Below are 18,714 nucleotides of genomic sequence, written 5' to 3'. Positions count from 1 at the left end.
ATATAAACTAAAGTATTTCCCACAGGAAGGCTTCTTTATAACTAATTCCAAAACCTTCAAATTTATCTGGAGCCTTAGTCCATTTGTAACATTTTAAAATCAAAATTTTAATAATCCCTTTTCTGTTTATTCCAACTTACTCACCTGGTGCTGTGAAACCTGTCAATGTAAATGTTCCTAATCAATGAAAAACATTTAACAAACAATTTCAGAAATTCATTAGAAATGAAATATGCAAAGTTATTGTCTGTTCAGAGGTGTCACTTGCAGTTTGAGCAAGATTGCTATTCTCTCATTTCTGAGAGCTTTGAATGTACCAGAGACCATTGCTTTTCAGTCACCTCACAAGGAGCAGCTGTCTGGAGCAATTATGGGCAATCTCAGAACTTCTTCTTATCTAGAGAGGGAATTATAATTCCAACATAGTCTTCAGCTCCACTTTTTAAGGAGCCATCTTCAGTTCACCATTTCTTCCCTGGATATCTCTTTCTCCAAGAATATTTTCCATGTGTGTGTATGTGTATGTATAAATAAATATATTTATATATAAAATAAATTAAAGACTGATAAAAGAATGTAAAGGCAGTAGTGATGCCATTTTATAAAAGGAAAAAGCTGACTACTGCCATTATAAATAAATAAATGCATCCTGTAGCAAAATCTATGCAAATGAAGACATAATATGTTATTTATCAGAAGATTAATGTTTAGATAATATAAAACTTCCATTTATATAGACATTGTAGTTAACTAAAACAATGACACATTTTTAATAGAATATGAAAGGAAGAAAGAAAGAAAGAAAAAATGCACAGGATATAGATGTTCATGGCGAGAGATCAGGAACTATTGTAGTAAGATAACACATCCCATTCTATTGTTAGAGCTTGACTAAATCTTTAAACTAAAATTCTATCGGAAGGGAGCCAGAAGAGCAGTCCATCACAATAGCCACCCAATGTTACTTTGCAAACTTAGATTGAATAAATATATTTTATTTGACCTCCAGTCAGGAGTGGGTTCCACTTACCTTCGGACCGGTTCACATTATGACATTTCACACATGTGCATCCCCTTGTGCAATTTTTTTTCTGTGCATGCCCAGTAGTAGGATTCAGCCTGAAACACAGCTGAGTAGCTGATCAGATGTGCTTCGGGTGAAGAAATAAAGGTCAGTATTAACCTGGGGGCAGGCGGGAAGGCTCTTTTTCAAGTAGCAGAAGAGGAGAAGCACCAACCAAATCGAATCTGTGACACCATCATTATGTCAGCAGCGGGTCACTAATGGTATGGGTGATCTGGTCTGAACTGGGAGGAACCCACCCCTGCCTCCACTGATCATTTAGTGTGTTAGATTCCTGACTTGGGTACAAACTGTGGGAAAAGAAAATATCAGATCCTTCCAATAATAGAATTACAGCTTTCGAAATTCATACTAAAAGTGCCTTCTAGAACTCTTTGATCTTAAATTACTTCTAGAAGTTAATGAATTATGTTACACTAAATACATTCAAAATCCAACAATTGTGGCCCCAATTTCTCCGTCCTACATAATTAATAGATGTTGACATTAAAAAACTTTCTTCCTTAGGTTTCCTTATCCATACCAACCTCCGGGCTGTGAAGTCAAGATTACTATTAACAATTTTCTGAGGATGTGTCTTCAAAGTAGAGACATCATCAGTTATTATCACAATCATCTTAATCTCCAAACAGAAATGTTAAAAATCTCCAAAGTATAATGCAAAAATATTCAAACAGCAATTAGCAGGTATGAGGAGAGAGGAAAGAAAGGAGGAGAAAGAAAAAGCTAACAAGATGCTTTTTAAAAATAATATTTTGTTATTTATAATTGTTTCTTCTTCTTTTTAAATAGTTGTTTCCATTTTATAACCCTCATTTGTACAATATGTTTACATGCATTCTTTTCCTTTGTTTCATTTGTTTGTTTGCAAATTTTACTTAAGCAATAGAAAAATATGTTAAAAATTCTGAAAACTCCAATAGTAATAGCACTAGATGAATTTTTATAGAGTTGTATTGGTTTCTCAAATATATTCATTCCATTTTATTCATATATTTAATTATATATAGATTCATATATACTGCTGCACAGCCCTCTTAAGAGATTTACAGAGCCAGCTCCCAACAATCAGGGTCCTCATTGTACCAACCTTAGAAGGATGGAAGATTGAATCAACATTGAGCAGGTTAGAATTGAACTCCTAGCAGTCAGCAGTAATAGCTTGCAACACTGTATTCCAACCTCTATGCCACCACGGCCCCTTTATACATTTTAGATTACATCATTTTCAATAAGAAATAACTTTTCAGAAATTACTTCATTGAAATTCAATAAGAAATAACATTTCAGAAATGACTTCATTTAATTTATGATGTAGAATAAATGGTGAGATTGCTCGAAGTGGAATTAATGCTTCATTTAAATACATGTTTTTATAGCACCCAATAATTGTTCCATTTGGAAAAGAAGTTACTGCATACATTAACTTAATTCTGAGAATCAGTATTTTAAGATGTTCTTATTCTTTTGAAGTTTATTCCTATCACATGGAAATTGACTTCTGAATAATAAAGATTTTCTGTATCTTACTTACAACCAATTGATGTATTGTTCAGCATTGGAAAGACAAATATATGGCTCTAACTATTCAATGGTCTGTAGAATTCATCAGCATATGTAGATGATCTATGAATGACTATAATGAATTTTAACCTCCTTTATTTAAATATTTATTGTACAACTTTACATACGTAGGTTTGTCTGTGCATATATCTTTTGGATCCCCCGCCCCGCAATCTCTTTTATAATTTACATGCATAAGGCATCCATCCATGCCTATTTCTGCTTTGGCTGGCAGAAAGAATGGAATCTTTCTGGCAATCCCTTTCTTTCTTTCTTTCCTTTCTTGATCTCAAGCACAGATAATGACTCATACAAACTAATCCATGAAAGTGCTATTCCTGCCATTTCCCATCAACTGTATCCCAACCTTTTTTTTTACTCCAACCCTCCCTTATCAAAACCAAGAAATCAATTCCACAAAAAGGTTAAACAATTCATTCATTATTAATAGTAGCTATAGACAGTAATAGAATGCTGCAAATCTTCCACAATGCTTTATTCCCACAGTCCTCAGTAACTACTCATGTGATTTAGGGCAGTGTCTATCTGAGTCTTGTGTGTATACCTTCTTCTTCTTTTGAGCTTAAATCACATATTTCCCATTGCTGCCTTTCCAAAGGATCTGCCTACTCCTTCAAGTCCTTCTCCTTACTCTTTGCAGCAGACTAACTGCATCAATTTAATACATATTGGACCAGAATATCTCCAGAACTGCCTTCTACCGCACAAATCCCAGCAGCCGATAAGGTCCCACAGAATTGGCCTTCTCCGGGTCCCGTTGACAAAACAATGTCACTTGGCGGGGCCCAGGGGAAGAGCCTTCTCTGTGGCGGCCCCGGCCCTCTGAAATCAACTCCCCCCAGAGATTAGAACGGCCCCCACCCTCCTTGTCTTTTGCAAATTACTCAAGACCCACCTACCTCCCCCAGGCTTTTATATTTTATGTTTGGTATGTATGTGTTGTATGGTTTTAATTGTTGGGGTTTTATATATCTTTTTCTTTTAATATTAGATTTGTTCTACTGTTATATTGCTTTTTATTATTGTTGTGAGCCGCCCTGAGTCTTCGGAGAGGGGCGGCATACAAATCTAATAAATTATTATTATTATTATTATTATTATTATTATTGTTGTTGTTGTTGTTGTTGTTGTTGTAAATGTATATATTATGACAATAAAAATACAAGCAACATGGTTTTGAAAGTACAATCATTGCCAATAGGCTGTAAGTACATAATAATATTCATTCATAAATCTAATAAAATATAGGCGCCACCATCTTGTTTTTCATTTCATTTTTCATTTCATTCTGTTTACTGCACCCATACAGAAACTGGGTTTTTATCTCTGTGCATTCATACAATTATGCTCTCACAGTGAACCATCAGAAGGTCAGAACCCACCCGTGGTTGAATACCATTTCTCTTGGTATTTTAAAACTGAGGATATATAATATAATTAATAACAGAAGAATGTTGTAATAAAGAAGGGAATGGAGTGGAGTGGGTGGGGTGGAATGGAGTGGAACAAAACAGAACAAAACAGAACAACAGAACAGGACAGAACAGAATAAATATAAATAATTTTAGACCACCTTATTTAATTCTCCTTCCTCCACTTAATGTCCTCATAACAGCTACCCTGTGAGATGGATTGGGCTGAGAGAGATTAACAGGTTTAAAGTCACCTAGCCCTCTTTCACATCTAAGGTGGGACTAACAGTCTTCTGATTTCTGGCATGGTGCCTTAATCACTAGATGAAACTGGCTATATATCTCCTATTACATTTTAAATTACCCACACGATAATAGGAAAGTTGTTATAAAAAATAAATTCCAAAATGTTACAAAATAGTTCATATCCATGGTAAACCTGAGCAAAATAACTCTTCAGCAAGCAACACATTTTGCACTACATCCCATCATTATTATTAGGTTAATAAATTATTGGTTAAGAAGTTGTTTAGGATTATTAAGGTGAAATAAGAGGGCAATGTAAGAACACAGACTCACCATTGAAGTTAACACTGCGTATATATCTCAGTAGTTTCTTGCCCCCTGCATGTTCCATCTCTGGGCAAATCCCAGAATAATCGCTACATAGATCCTTGTTCATCTGATGGAGGGCATGAGCCATGGCATAAACAGCATCAATCACAAACTGCACTCTGCCCTCCTGTTCATAGTGGGAGTCTTTTCCGATCCTTTCCTGTCCTAAACATTTAAGGATACAGACACAGAGATAGTGGAGATTTTGATGAACATCAGATAAAAAGCATTAAGTCTATATAAAAAATAAAGCATTTGAATGAAGAAATAGTAAGGGGCAGTTTTAAAAACATTCTAATATGAAAACCATAATGAGACCTAGATCATTTCAGGAAATGTTGGAAAAATGATTTTGAAGAAATAGTTTGGATGGAGGGGGAAATATCTCCCCCTGCTCAAGCAGGAGACCTTATATCAGTGATGGCGAACCTAAAGCACGGGTGCCATAGGTGGTATACGGAGCCATATCTGCTGGCACACTAGCTGTTGCCCTAGCTGAGTTCCAGCAGGCATTTGTGTGTCGGCCAGCTGATTTTTGGTTCACACAGAGGCTCTGGAAGGGTGTTTTTGGCTTCCAGAGAGTCTCTAGGAGGATGGGGAAGAGTGTTTTTACCCACCCACAGCTCCAGGAAAGCTTTTGGAGCCTGGGGAGGGCAAAACACGAGCCTGCTAGGCCCACCAGAAATTGGGAAATAGGACGTTTCTGGACCCCAGAGGGCCTCCAGGGGTGGGGAAAGCTGTTTTCGTTTTCTCCAGGCATTGAATTATGGGTGTGGACACTCGCACATGTGTGATAGCGCAAGCCTGTGCAGGATCTTTTGGCACCTGAGGAAAAAAAGGATCACCATCAATGCCCTATATCACTTCAGACAAATGGTTGACATAAAAGTAACAGATAATAGCAGAAAATATTTGTCTGAAAAGAAAGATTTTTTCATTCATTTATTTAGCAAAGTATACATTATTCCAAAGTTTTACACATTGCATACTCTTCAATCAAAGACACTAAATGAAGATCTTGCCAAAATGCAAAATGATTTCTCTGTGTATTTCCCTTCCTAATCCAGAAGAAATAAAATATCTTTGGGATATACAGAATGACAGTGAAATATTCATTTGCAAGTCAGTCCATATTTCTCCATTCTTTGCAGAGGAAATTGTAGCAATCATTTCTTGGATATAACAAGTACGTGTTCTAAAACTAATTATAATTTAAAAAAACACAACCAACATTTAAGAAACACTATAACTTTTCCATGTTTACAGGTTCTTCTGTTAAATGGCTTTTCAGAACTGACAATGACCTTCTCTGCTTTGGTAGACAATTCACACTGAACTTCTTTTTCTAGGCTGCACTCCTAAATAAAGAATCTCATGAGAAAAATCAACACCATTTGTTACGGCGAAATAATTTGCAGAAGATCAGAATCAGGATCCCTCTGTGGCAGAAATATTCACTTCATCAACTTTTCTTTACAAAAAGTCACTCCTTCTCCATTCATCTGTAAAATATGCAATCCATCATCGTGGACAATGAGCTAAATATAGTACATGATCTCCAAAAGCATTGCTGAATGGTTAATAATTAAATCACATTCTAACATAGAATAATAAACTTGGGGAGTGGGGAGAGAGGGGACAAAGGATATTATGCTTTTAAACTGTTTAGGGGAACTTTTTTTCTTCTAAAATACATGCTTTTTTTCTTCTTAAATGCATTGAGGGCCACATCAGGATTGTGTTTGACCTTGGGGGCTGAGGTGGGGGTGATAAGGGTGGGTTTGGCTACCTCAACCTCACTCATGTCAGAGGTACCTCTGGCAGCTTGAGCACTTTGACAGTGTGAGTGTGGCCTTGAGTTTGACACCCATGATATACATTGAAGTCTACGGAGAGGGGTGGCATACAAATTTAATAAATAGATAGATAGATAGATAGATAGATAGATAGATAGATAGATAGATGATAGATAGATAGATAGATAGATAGATAGATAGATAGATAGATAGATAGATAGATAAATTGAAAGTCCCATATACAATATAGTTTCTGATTCAGGCAATTTCAGTGTGATTTGGTTTTTCAGTCGTTAGAATCTTTGTCATGTTAACATCAGCTATTTTCCTGATTCCTATGGAGCCTGACAAGTGCTTTGAAGGTTTGAAGGAAAGCCATAATGATATGGGCCTATATTGTTGGTTTTTTTGTTTTTTTGCTAAAATCAAATATTATTCTTTGTTACATATTGTTACTATATTGATTCCTTTTCCAACTTTCTGGCATCTTTCCTCCCTGTTGGACAGAGCAAATCATGTTTTGCAAAGATTAACAGATTAACCGAGTTAGAAGGGACATTGCAGGAGACCCTACATCTGTCTCTACCTAGGTTCAAACTCACAACCTCCTGATTGCGAAGCAAGAGCATGTATCAAAGGTTTGATAACAAGAACCTGATAATCCAGCAGTCTTTCCCACTTTACTCTTTTTATAGCTTCAGAAACTTCCTTTATAGTGATAGAGCCTCTGTAATCCAAGGTAAAATGTGTTTCTTTAGATAGTCATTTATATTCTCTACAGAAAATTTTACTTCCATTATATAAATTAGTATAATGCTGATGCAATGCTTTTTATATGGCTGCAAGAGAGAGGTAACTCCGTACCTCTCTCTGGCATTTTCAATATAATGTTCTTGTCTTAATTTATATGCTAGCCACTTCCCTGTTTTATTTGCAAACTCAGTATTTTTTACTACATAGAATTCATTTCTATTTCAATTTCCTTTACTCTTAACATAGATAATTGCAGTTGTAGAAGTGTAATTCATTGAGAAATACTTGTCTCCTCTAGAGAGTATTTTAATTCTTTTCACTTGTCTTTGTTTAATTCAAAATAGTTAATGTTTTCTCTTGACTCTTTTACTCTTAAATAATAATAATAATAACAGCAGAGTTGGAAGGGATCTTGGAGGTCTTCTAGTCCAACCCCCTGCTTAGGCAGGAAACCCTACACTGCTTCAGACAGATGGTTATCCAGCATCTGCTTAAAAACTTCCAGTGTTCGGGCATTCACAACTTCTGGAGGCAAGCTGTTCCACTGATCAACCGTTGATGTACAACTGGACTTAATAGTCTTAGAGGAGCAGAGGATATCCCTTTGGATAAACATTTGCATTACTGACAATATGCATCAATTTGATAAGAATGTGATTATATATAATCAGTATACAAAATATACTGTGAAATACTTTAAAAATATATATAAAGCAAAGCTGCTATATTGAACCACATCATTGGCTCCTGAAGTGACCTGATCATTACATCATGGGAGATTATCACATTAACCCCATTAGGTAGACCAGACCAGGAAGTCAATTCTACAGGAAGGTGAAAAGTACTTTTACTGAGATTAATACAATAATTTTGCAAATCTGATGTACTGTATCTCATCCTCTTTATATTTGAATAAATTAGGTAGATTCCTGTCTAAGCTGCTTTAAAATGTTATTTATTTTATTTATTTGATGAAGGAGTATAGGATAATTGTATAAGCATTACATAAGTAGAAATGATAAAAGAAGACAACAGAACAGTAGGACAGGACGGTAGGCACAATGGTGCACTTATGCATGCCCCTTACAAACCTCTTAGAAAAGGGGAAAGGTCAACTGTAGACAATCTAAGGTTATAGATTTCAGGGTTTGGGGACATTCTGAACTTTAAAATGTTTTAAGCCAGGGGTGTCAAACATGCGGCCCACAGACCAGATGCATCATGTGCTTGCACACCCATGACCAGTTTAGAGAAGGGGGGAAAGTCACAATATGTCAAATGATGACACTGTGATGATGTCGGCTTGACACTCTTGCTTTAGACCCTTTTGCTTAAACAACAGTTTCTGCATATATCAATCAAGGAAACCTTTCTTATTCCCTACAGATTAATCATAGCTCATCTAAGGATTCGCAGGATGTTATAGACAACAATCAACAGTATCACAAATATACAATATAATGATTATCAGTATGTGTACTAAGACATGTTCCTAAAGCAAAACTGTATATCCTATATCCATCAAACTTAACACTTAGATTTCTTTGGAGATAAGCCCATTTCATTCCCATGTAAAGCAAATGCAATTAGAAGAGGTCATATCTAGTCTAACATTTTGCAACATGCAGGAAAATTATTCACAAGAAGTCTCAATTTAAAAATCTTCAGAGATGGAATCCCCACAACTTTCATAGGTAGATTGTTCCACTAATGGTTGGACTACTTTATATATATATGTGTATATATCTGTTTTTGTGTGTAAATACGTAACATATTTTTGCTGATAATAAAAAGGAAGGGAGACTAGTATAGATCTATTTCGAGCTCTTTTGCTATCTTCAGCTAGCCATACCCATACTGGGATTTGGACCTGTGGGGTCTGCCTTGCTAAGCAACAGCATTAACCTCTACACCACAGGATCTTCTCCACTCAGTTTTGTTCCAGGGAAGAACCATATGTTTTGTTTTGTTTTTCTGTCGAATCACCCTGGTATGATGAAAAATGGGTGGGAACATACAGCTTCCCTTTTGCCTATCCACCCCTCCAGGGGCCATATCCAAGGCAGATAAAGTTTTATAGCCAACAAACTATATTCTACATGTGTAATATATTTTTGCTGATAATAAAAAGGAAGGGAGATTCGTATAGATCTATTTCAAGCTCTTTTCAGATAGCCCACTTCAAATCCCAGTAAGGTATGGCTAGCTGAAGAGAGCAAAAAACACACACAGACACACACACACACACACACACACACATGAACATATATAATAATATACAGTATTTCAGTATGCACATTAAAGTATTGATGACTACATTTATTTCAAATGATGACAAATATGAATTTTAGCCAAAATATTTTATTCTTGTTATAATTGCATAGCAAGATATCAAATAGAAACATGACATGTACAAAAGCCATATGCAGATTTGGATTTTAGAATATGAAATAAGATTTTTATTAATCTGCAAAAAATACAAACTGGATTTTATAGGAATGATGCTAACTGCTCACGGTGATAATTGTAGAATCTTGTGAAAATCTATAACAGCTGGTTACAAATAAATATTTTCTATGTTTCCTAGAATCGCCCCAGTCTCCTTGTAGTGAATAGGTCAAACACACAGTGTTAGCAATGGTGCCACATCACTTGCTTTCAGACTCAATGAGTCAGAGAAAACTACATTATGGATATGCATCAGGTTTCCCTGAAGCTTAAATGTTGATTCAAACTAGATTGAAGTGGAATTGCTGTAAAATGACGTAAGGACCATACTGGGTTATCTCTGGAGAATCCATGCATGATTTAAGCATTATAAAAGGACAGCCACAGTGTCTGCAAAAAATGTGACATTGTTGTGGTTTCTCCATAAATTCTAAAATTGGAAACTGGGGATGAGAGCCAAGGGGTGTGGGGTGGGGAATAACTTTAGGGATTTTAAAGATAATTTCTACATCAAAGATTCGTTACACTACAGTTTTTCTCATGATAGTCAATGAATCTTATTTTGAACAGGTGGCTTCAAAAACTCTAATCCCAATTGAATCAGATATTTTAAAAATCATAGGATTACCTCTCACAATTTATAACCAGAATTAGGACCAAAAATTTGGTCATTAAGTGAGTCAGGACTGATTATGACCTTTTTTTAATGTGATTATTAAGCAAATCATGTAGGTATTAAATGAATTTGGTTTTCTCCACTGACTTTGCTTGGGGGAAGCCAGTTGGTGTTGATCTGTGGGTGCTGCCACCTTTCTTCCCCAATTTTTGGTGAACTTTTCTATGATGTGATGGCTTCTCCTCATCCTCTGCTTTGAAAAAAGACCTCCGGCCCACCCCTAGGTTAATTCCAACCTTTATTTATTCACCTGAAACACAGCTGAGCAGCTCCTCAGCTGTATTTCAGGCTGAAACCACCTTCTGAGCATGCATGGAAATGAATTCCCATGTTGGGACATGGACATGTTCAAGGAATCATGATGCAAACCAGTGGCAAGCTAAATGGAACCCACCCCTGGCTGTAATCCCTGGAACCATCTCCCCCTAGAGATCAGAATTGCCCCCCCGTCCTCGCATTTCGTAAGCTCCTTAAAACCCACCTTCCCCCTAGGCCTATACTATTTATGCATGGTATGCTTGTGTGTATGTTTGTTTTTTTAAATAAGGGTTTTTTAAATTATTTTAAATATTAGATTTGTTATATGTTGTTTCATTATTGTTGTTAGCCACCCCGAGTCTACGGAGAGGGGCGGCATACAAATGTAATAAATAAATAAATAAATAAATAAGTGAGTGAGTGAGTGAGTGAATTAATTAATTAATGAATAAATAAATGCTGTATTGATTTTAAAAACATGCCAGTTGCAAAATCCCAAATTTTGATCACATGACCATGGGGATGCTGAGTTCAAGGACTGTCATAAGTATGAAGATGACTTTTTTTTCTGAACCATCTTAATTTTGGCCATTAAATGAACATTTGTAAATTGAGGACTTCATTTTTTAAAAAAGTATAATCCTTTTTTGCAGATATCATACCTATATTTCTTTAGTCGTTTGAATCTTTGGATCAATATTGGAAAAGTTTCTATTTAAAGCAGGTGAAATTAAAGGCTAATGACTCTCCTATTTTGCTTGTTCTTTCCAAATGATGATGGGAGAGACCTCTTCTTTCTCTTCTCCAGAACATGGCTAATTAGACATAGACATAGAGTTGGAAGGGATCTTGGAGGTCTTTTAGTCCAATTCCCTTCTTGAGCAGGCGATCCAATATCATTTCAGACAACTGGTTATTCAGTCTTTTTTTGAAAGCGTCAAGAGATAGAGCTCAGACAACCTCTGAAGGCAGGCTATTCCATTGGCTGATTGCTATCACCTTTAGGAAATTTCTCCTTCATTCCAAAATATTTCAAAATTCTAAAGAATCCAAAAAATTCTGCAATAGGTCTAGGTTGCTTGTCTCCTTGGTTAGTTTCCAATCATTGTTTCTTGTCTCCCTTATAGATGCTTTAGAAATTAGTTTGACCGCCTTCATGTTTTTAGAAGCTCCTCAAATATTGGAACAATTGTATCATGTCACCCCAGTCCTTTCATTAGATCAGATAGATATATCCAATTCCTGTAATTGCTCTTCAGTTTTGGACTCCAGTCTTCTAATCCTTTTTTTTTTTTTGCTCTTCTTTGCACTTTTTCCAGAGTCTCAACATCTTTTTTATACTTTGGTAACTAGAACTGGATACAGTATTGCAAGTATGGTCTAACTAAGGTTTTGTAAAGCAGTACTAGAACTTCACATGATCTTGATTTTAACCCTCTATTAATGCAGCCTAGAATTGCAATAGCTTTTTATGGCTGCTTTCACTAGGACTCCAAGATCCCTCTCACATATTAACATGTTTAATAAAACTAAAGGTTTATGTTTGTCTTGTTGACAGAGGTAAATCATCAGTCTCTTCACTATAAATCTTTTGCTTACACTTACTGTGGGGAATCAAAATTATCTCACACAGAGCAAGATTAGACCATCAGCAAGTTCCTTCGGTACTTTTAATGTAACTGAAGTAGTTTTACCGTTACCTGGTGGATGCATAATCCATTTTCTCTGGATAACATCTAGTTTGTCAAAGTCCTTTGAATACATAATATTTTGTTGTGATCTCACCAGTATAGAGTTAAACAGAATTATTACCTGTCAAAAATGTGGCTCCCTTAAGGGTTTTTTCCCAGCATGCTATTATTTACTTATGTTCAATTTATAATGATTTAAGACATATGTATTGCTAGCAAGCTAAATCTCTGCATCATTTCATGTTGTTTCCTAGATGTCCTTTCAGATTTTTCTTGGGTTTCGTTCAATGTATCAAACTATCAAAATCAAACTGCCCAATGAATGTATTTGGTATGATAATATGTATATGTTTCTTTGATTTTAAATGTTTAGTTTTTAAGAAAATTTTAAATTAATTATTCTATTAATTGGCCTAGAAATGTTTTATTTATTGTATTTTTACTAAAATGTTGTAAGCCGCCCCGAATCCACGGAGAGGATCAATGTCCAATGAATGAATGAATGAATGAATGAATGAATGAATGAATGAATGAATGAATGAATGAATGAAAGATCTAAGAATTAAAATTACATCTACAAAGGGATATTATCAGTTCTATCCAGTCTTAACAGTCCAATTATGTTACATCAACAATCCTTCCCTTTGTCACTAAAATGCTGATTGAGTTAAGGAATATTCTTAGGAAAATTTTTTTAATGAAGGCCTGGGTGAGTAAGCTTGGTATCTCATGCAGAATTGTCACATATTTTGTCAACAGTTCTCTAAATGTTATTCACAAAGGCCATCAGCAATTTGCCTTACATTAATCAAATCATTAACATTGCTCAAAGCAAGTCTGAATATAAACCTGCAAAGGACAAAAGATTATTTGTGAGGTTAGTTTCAAGCTCCTCGGGGAATTAGATGATTGAAATTGCTAACGTTTCTTCTTCCAGTAATACTTTTCATATCAAGAAAAAAATATGTTTTGATCTTTTTACTTGACCTTCATTTACATGATTTTCTTTGTAATTCATGGAAATTATATTTTCCCTCCTAATAATTTTGCTTTCAATTGACTATATTGTACATTAAAGGGATATTTTTGTACAGTTCCAACTTCTAATACCACCTGGGGTATCTATGATAAATTTGTGATATCTTGGAGACTACAAAGGCTAATTGCTCATCAAGAGGCTCTTTCTGCAATCAGGAAGATAGTGCCTGTTCTGAACGTAGCACATATCACATTCCATTTATAAAAAATACAACATTATCACACAGTAAAATAAAAACACAGGTGAGTTCACGCTAGACTAGGGGTGTCAAACTGGTGGCTCACAGGTTGGACGTGTCATACACTGGCTACGCCAGCTCCACAAAGGGAAAAATGTCATGAAGCATCACATGATGGCAATGTGCTAGACAATAAGAAAAATGTAAGCAAGATTATTGTAGCCACAGATCATAATATACAATAAAATAACAGTAGCACAGTAAGAGTGCAAAATGAAATATTTTTTTTAAAATGACATCAGAATGTTAAAATTAGATCAGTGATTTTCAACCTATTTTGAGCCACGGCACATTTTTTACATTTACAAAATCCTGGGGCACACCACCAACCAAAATGACACTCGAAATTGGGACCATGGGGAGTGGTAGAACTTTAACTACTCGTCGCGGCCACACAATGACAAGTGCATGGCAGCCCAAGCGGGGACCTTCCTGGATGTGGATGAGTGGTGGCCTGCTATTGGTTCATCGCTAGTGATCAGGATGAATCCTAGAAGGTGATTGGTCAGTGAGCGTTCCCTGTGCCTCCACTCTTCCTGTCACTGATAGCTGGAGGGATTGTGAGGGGAATTTTTTTTTTATTTATTCATTTGTCCAATACACAAATACATAGGAAGAAAAATAGACATGTAGTAATATATAATGTAGTAATGTAAAGTGAACTTAGAGGAGCGGATATATGAAAGAAAGAAAATATATATGATAAGTGAGAGAAAGGAAAGACAATTGGACAGGGGACGAAAGGCACACCAGTGCACTTATGTATGCCCCTTACTGGCCTCTTAGGAACCTGGAGAGGTCAATCGTGGAGAGTCTAAAGGAGAAATGTTTATGTTCAGATGAAGAGGGCTGGTGGTGGGCCAGACAAATGCTTTCAAATTATAAAAACAAATTCTAACTCCATTTGACCAAGAACTTTGGTAGCATTTTCCAAAATTAATAGGATTTGTCTTTAGAATAAATTTTACACTATCTGGTACAAAGGGTATACAAAAGTTTATTTATTTATTCGTATCTTGCCTTTATAATGCTGCCCTGAGTTGGCCGGAGAAGGGCGGCATACAAATCTAATAAATAATAAAAAAAATTATAAATGACTCAAGGCAATGAATATATTCAATATAACTTTCTCCTCCTATTTTCCCCTGCAACAACAACCTTGTGAGATGAGTTTAGCTGAGACAGAATGAATCACCCAGCTGGCTTTCACAGCTAAAGCAGGACTTGGACTCACAGGATCCTGTGTTTTATCCTGATGCCTTAACTACTTGACCAAACTGGCTCTCTGTGTAGATGGATGGGAAAGATGCGTATCAGCATGTTTGCCCTTAAAGAAAATGTAGTTATTCTGAATAATGCAAGGATTTAGATCTCAGCCCAGATGTTTGCATACTGAAGAAAAAAATATAGGAGTTAGGAGCAAATTAGGATGTGAATGACAATTTTTTCAGCTTTCATTTTCCAAACATTAGGGGTGCTCAAAACTTGTGGCATGCCTTGGGGATTGTAAAAATATATTGGTTATATAGCTTAGATGTGCTTAATAAGTAACTACATAAATATCGTAACTTTTAAACATTTTGATTGTTTTATTCGGCATTGCTCAGATAACGTGTCATAGCCAGCAACAATTTTTTGAAGGCAGAATCCCCACCCCAACCCCTAGTCGTATGTATTCCTTCACCACTATCCAAATTTGAAAAGTGATATATGGGGACTGGGTGGATTTTCCTGCTGAAGTTTTAAACTAGTCTTTCCCTCATGTCATTTTAAACATTCTTGTCCATTTTGACAGGTGTATTTTATCTGACTAATCCTGGAATTTCTTCTATTTTACAAAAACAAGAATGAGTCAATAGCTACCATGGTCTCTTAGAGGAGTTTTTCCTTAATCTTTGAAAGTTTAAGATGTGTTGGACTTCAATGCCCCGAGTCTTCGGAGAGGGCGGCATACAAATCTAATAAATTATTATTATTATTATTATTATTATTATTATTATTATTATTATTATTATTATTAATTCCCTGAATCCCCCACCCAGAATGACAGGAATTCTGTTACAGACAAAGGCTGTAACAATTGTTTTCTAAAGAGTTTGGTTTAAAACTTGGCAGTGTTTTATATTATCATTATTTATTTTATTTATTAATGGCATAAATATGGGACAGGATGATCATAAGGATGCAGCAAGGATATGTCCATGAATTAAGCAATTACATTACACAATACTTAAGAAATGACAATGTATTTATAATATACATAAGTATAGCATTATTTAAAAATATAAGATGGGAACATTTGGATAGATATGGTAGGCATGCTGGTGTGCTTATGCATTTATATGTCTTACTGCTACAAAGGAAGTCAGATAGTAATAGCAATAACACTTAGTCAGATATACCGCTTCGTAGTGCTTTACAGCCCCCTCTAAGAGAGTCAGCATCTAATTTTACGGAGCTTGGAAGGATGGAAGCTGAGTCAACCTTGAGTCATTCATAATCAAACACCTGAAGTGAGTGCCCCAGTGGTTAGAATGCAGTATTGCAGGCTGACTAACTAGTCAGCCTGCAATACTGCATTCTAACCACTGGGGCACCATGGCTGAGATGCCTGCATACTCATTATTTAATTGATTAAATACTCATATTTAATTGATTTAATCAAGCATATAGAACTCATGATGCATGTGTGCAAGGGCCCATTCTTTCTGAAACCTCCCAGCCTCTCGCACTTAATTAAATGTCAAGAGAATGTATCATGAGGAATCAGGTCCTATGAAACATTTTTAGATGGGAATAGCTGCAGAGTGATGAGTAAAATAAGAAACAAATAAGCATTTTAAGCCAAAGTAAAATGCACAAGCCCCTCATATAAATATTTCATTGCTTGAGATATACTAAAAGAGAACAGATATTTACTTTAATTTTTCATGTGGGTAAGATGTGTTCTGATGAGCAATCTTACAGTGCAAGTAAACACAAAAGTCTGCATCTGAAATATTTAAGGTCAGTTGAAAAGTTCAATCATGTCATGACCACAAGCGCTGCCTTTAAAGTTATCACTCACAGTGTGCATAATTAGGCAAAATTTGCCCTCAAGCTTAAAAACACAACTCATGTTATGTTTAAGGGGACATCAACATATTTGTCAAATGAGGCAAACTGCAGGGTTACATAAGACCTATTATGGTCCAAAGAATATGGATCTGTCTAGTCTAAAAAATCATTTCTATTTGCTTTAGGTATTTGGCATTGTTGTTTCCTTTGGGACATATTTTTCCCCATTAATAAGTCTAATACATCATGTGCATAAGGAAAGTGAGTATTTTGACCATATCAACATTTGTTTTGCATATTTTCCACCTCCAGCCTGTATAAACTTGAATGCTTAGTTGGCACAAGCATCTCAAATGATGTGTATTTGTGTAATGAGGGAAGGTGTGATCTAAGGAGATCAACACTCTATATCAAGGGGTGCATAATTATTAGGTAGTTTCTTTCCCTCAGGCAAAATGGGCTAAACAAGAGATGTAACTGACTCTGAAAAGTCAAAAATTGAAAAAAGTCTTTCAGAAGGATGCAGCACTCCTGAAATTGCTAAGATATTGGAGCGTGATCAGAAAATCATCAACCATTTTGTTGCAAATAGTCCACAGGGATGGAAGAAAAAGATGCACCTTAATTGCAAAATATTTGAAAAGAATCAAACATGAAGCTAGAACTGCAATCTGCATGGAGTGCCCAGAAGTACAAAGTGGCGTGGTGGCATTGCTAGAATGAGAGTTCTAGAAATGCTTTGCTGGCAAACTCTAGCTTTCCCTTTAAGACCATCGCACAGAGACTGTAACTGTTTGAGAAGCTCTGAAGATGAATAGGGTATGTTTTGACAATGCATGTAATCACTGTGGAATGCTCTAATTAGACTGGGCTCCAGGCCCACAGCCAGCTCCGTTATCTCTTGATTCCCAATTGTGAACATTGCCAGCAGAAATTTTAAGAAAGACTATGCTTTGTAACTTTCATTTCAATTTTTTTTTGGTTTGAACCTTTTGCAATGGGTGGTTCTTTGTTCCAGTCTGTACAGGCCCAAAGCAGAACAGAAGTATTGGCATTACTTCCAAGGTGGGTAAAATGAGGACCCGGATTGTGGGGGCAATAGGCTGGCTCTGTTAAAAAGTGCTATTGCTAACATGTTGTAAGCTGCCCTGAGTCTAAGGAGAAGGGTGGCATAAAAATTGAATAAATAAATAAATTACTTAAAGCAGTGATGGCAAACCTATGGCATGGGTGTCGCAGGTATCACATGGCGCCATATCTGCTGGCACACAAGCCATTGCCCTAACTCAGCTCCAACATGCATGTACATGCGGGCCAGTTGATTTTTGGCTCACACAGATGCTATGGGAGGGCATTTTGGGCTTACAGAGGGCCTCCAAGGGAACGGGGGAAGGCATTTTTGCCCTCTCCAGGCTCCAGGAAAGCCTAGATCCTGGGGGGGGGGAATGGGCTTACTGGGCCCACCAGAAATTGGGAAATGGGCCTACCAGGCCCACCAGAAGTTGGACAATAGGGCATTTTTGGCTTCCAGTGGGCCTCCAGGGAGAGTGGGAGGCCATTTTCACCCTTCCCAGGCATTGAATAATGGGTGTGGGCACTCACACAGGCATGATAGCATGTGCATGCACACTTTAGACACCCATGGGAAAAAAAGGTTTACCATCACTGACATTTAACAAGTAAAATGAAAAGAAGCTATGGACAAGAAAATGAAATCCATGGGAGACCATGAAGTGTTCACATCTATGACTTGAAGTGTTCACATCTATGACTTTGCCTTAGGGTAGCAAAGCTGTGGGATCTAAGTGGGTATACAAGAAGTAAGTACTGCCCAATAATGAGGTGCAATATAAAGCAAGGTTAGTGGAAAAAAGTTTTTCGTAGTTGAAAAATGTGCACTATGATGAGGCATTTGTGACAACTATAAGGAGTGAAAGCATCAGACTTGTAAAACAAAGGGAAGATATGAAAGCATTCTATAAAATCTACCCTATGAAAGAAGAGAACAATGAGAAAAGGACAAGGACCAAAGCAATGAAAGTAAAGGGACTGAGGCTGAATTT

At 36.3% G+C, this 18,714-nt stretch overlaps 1 protein-coding gene across 5 annotated transcripts in view; it reads right to left on the bottom strand.

The window, feature by feature from the left end:
- Positions 1 to 18,714, bottom strand: part of GRM7 (glutamate metabotropic receptor 7) — a 553,799-nt gene that overhangs the window by 158,011 nt on the left and 377,074 nt on the right. For all 5 annotated transcript variants that reach the window (XM_070738269.1, XM_070738272.1, XM_070738271.1 and 2 more), the window contains exon 6: positions 4,660 to 4,860. In XM_070738269.1, coding sequence (XP_070594370.1) covers positions 4,660 to 4,860 — 201 coding nt within the window. The remainder of the gene's footprint in view (positions 1 to 4,659; positions 4,861 to 18,714) is intronic.

This window comes from Erythrolamprus reginae, chromosome 2, assembly GCF_031021105.1.
Source record: "Erythrolamprus reginae isolate rEryReg1 chromosome 2, rEryReg1.hap1, whole genome shotgun sequence".
NCBI classification, from domain to species: domain Eukaryota; kingdom Metazoa; phylum Chordata; class Lepidosauria; order Squamata; family Dipsadidae; genus Erythrolamprus; species Erythrolamprus reginae.
This window is presented reverse-complemented; position numbering and strand designations above follow the sequence as displayed.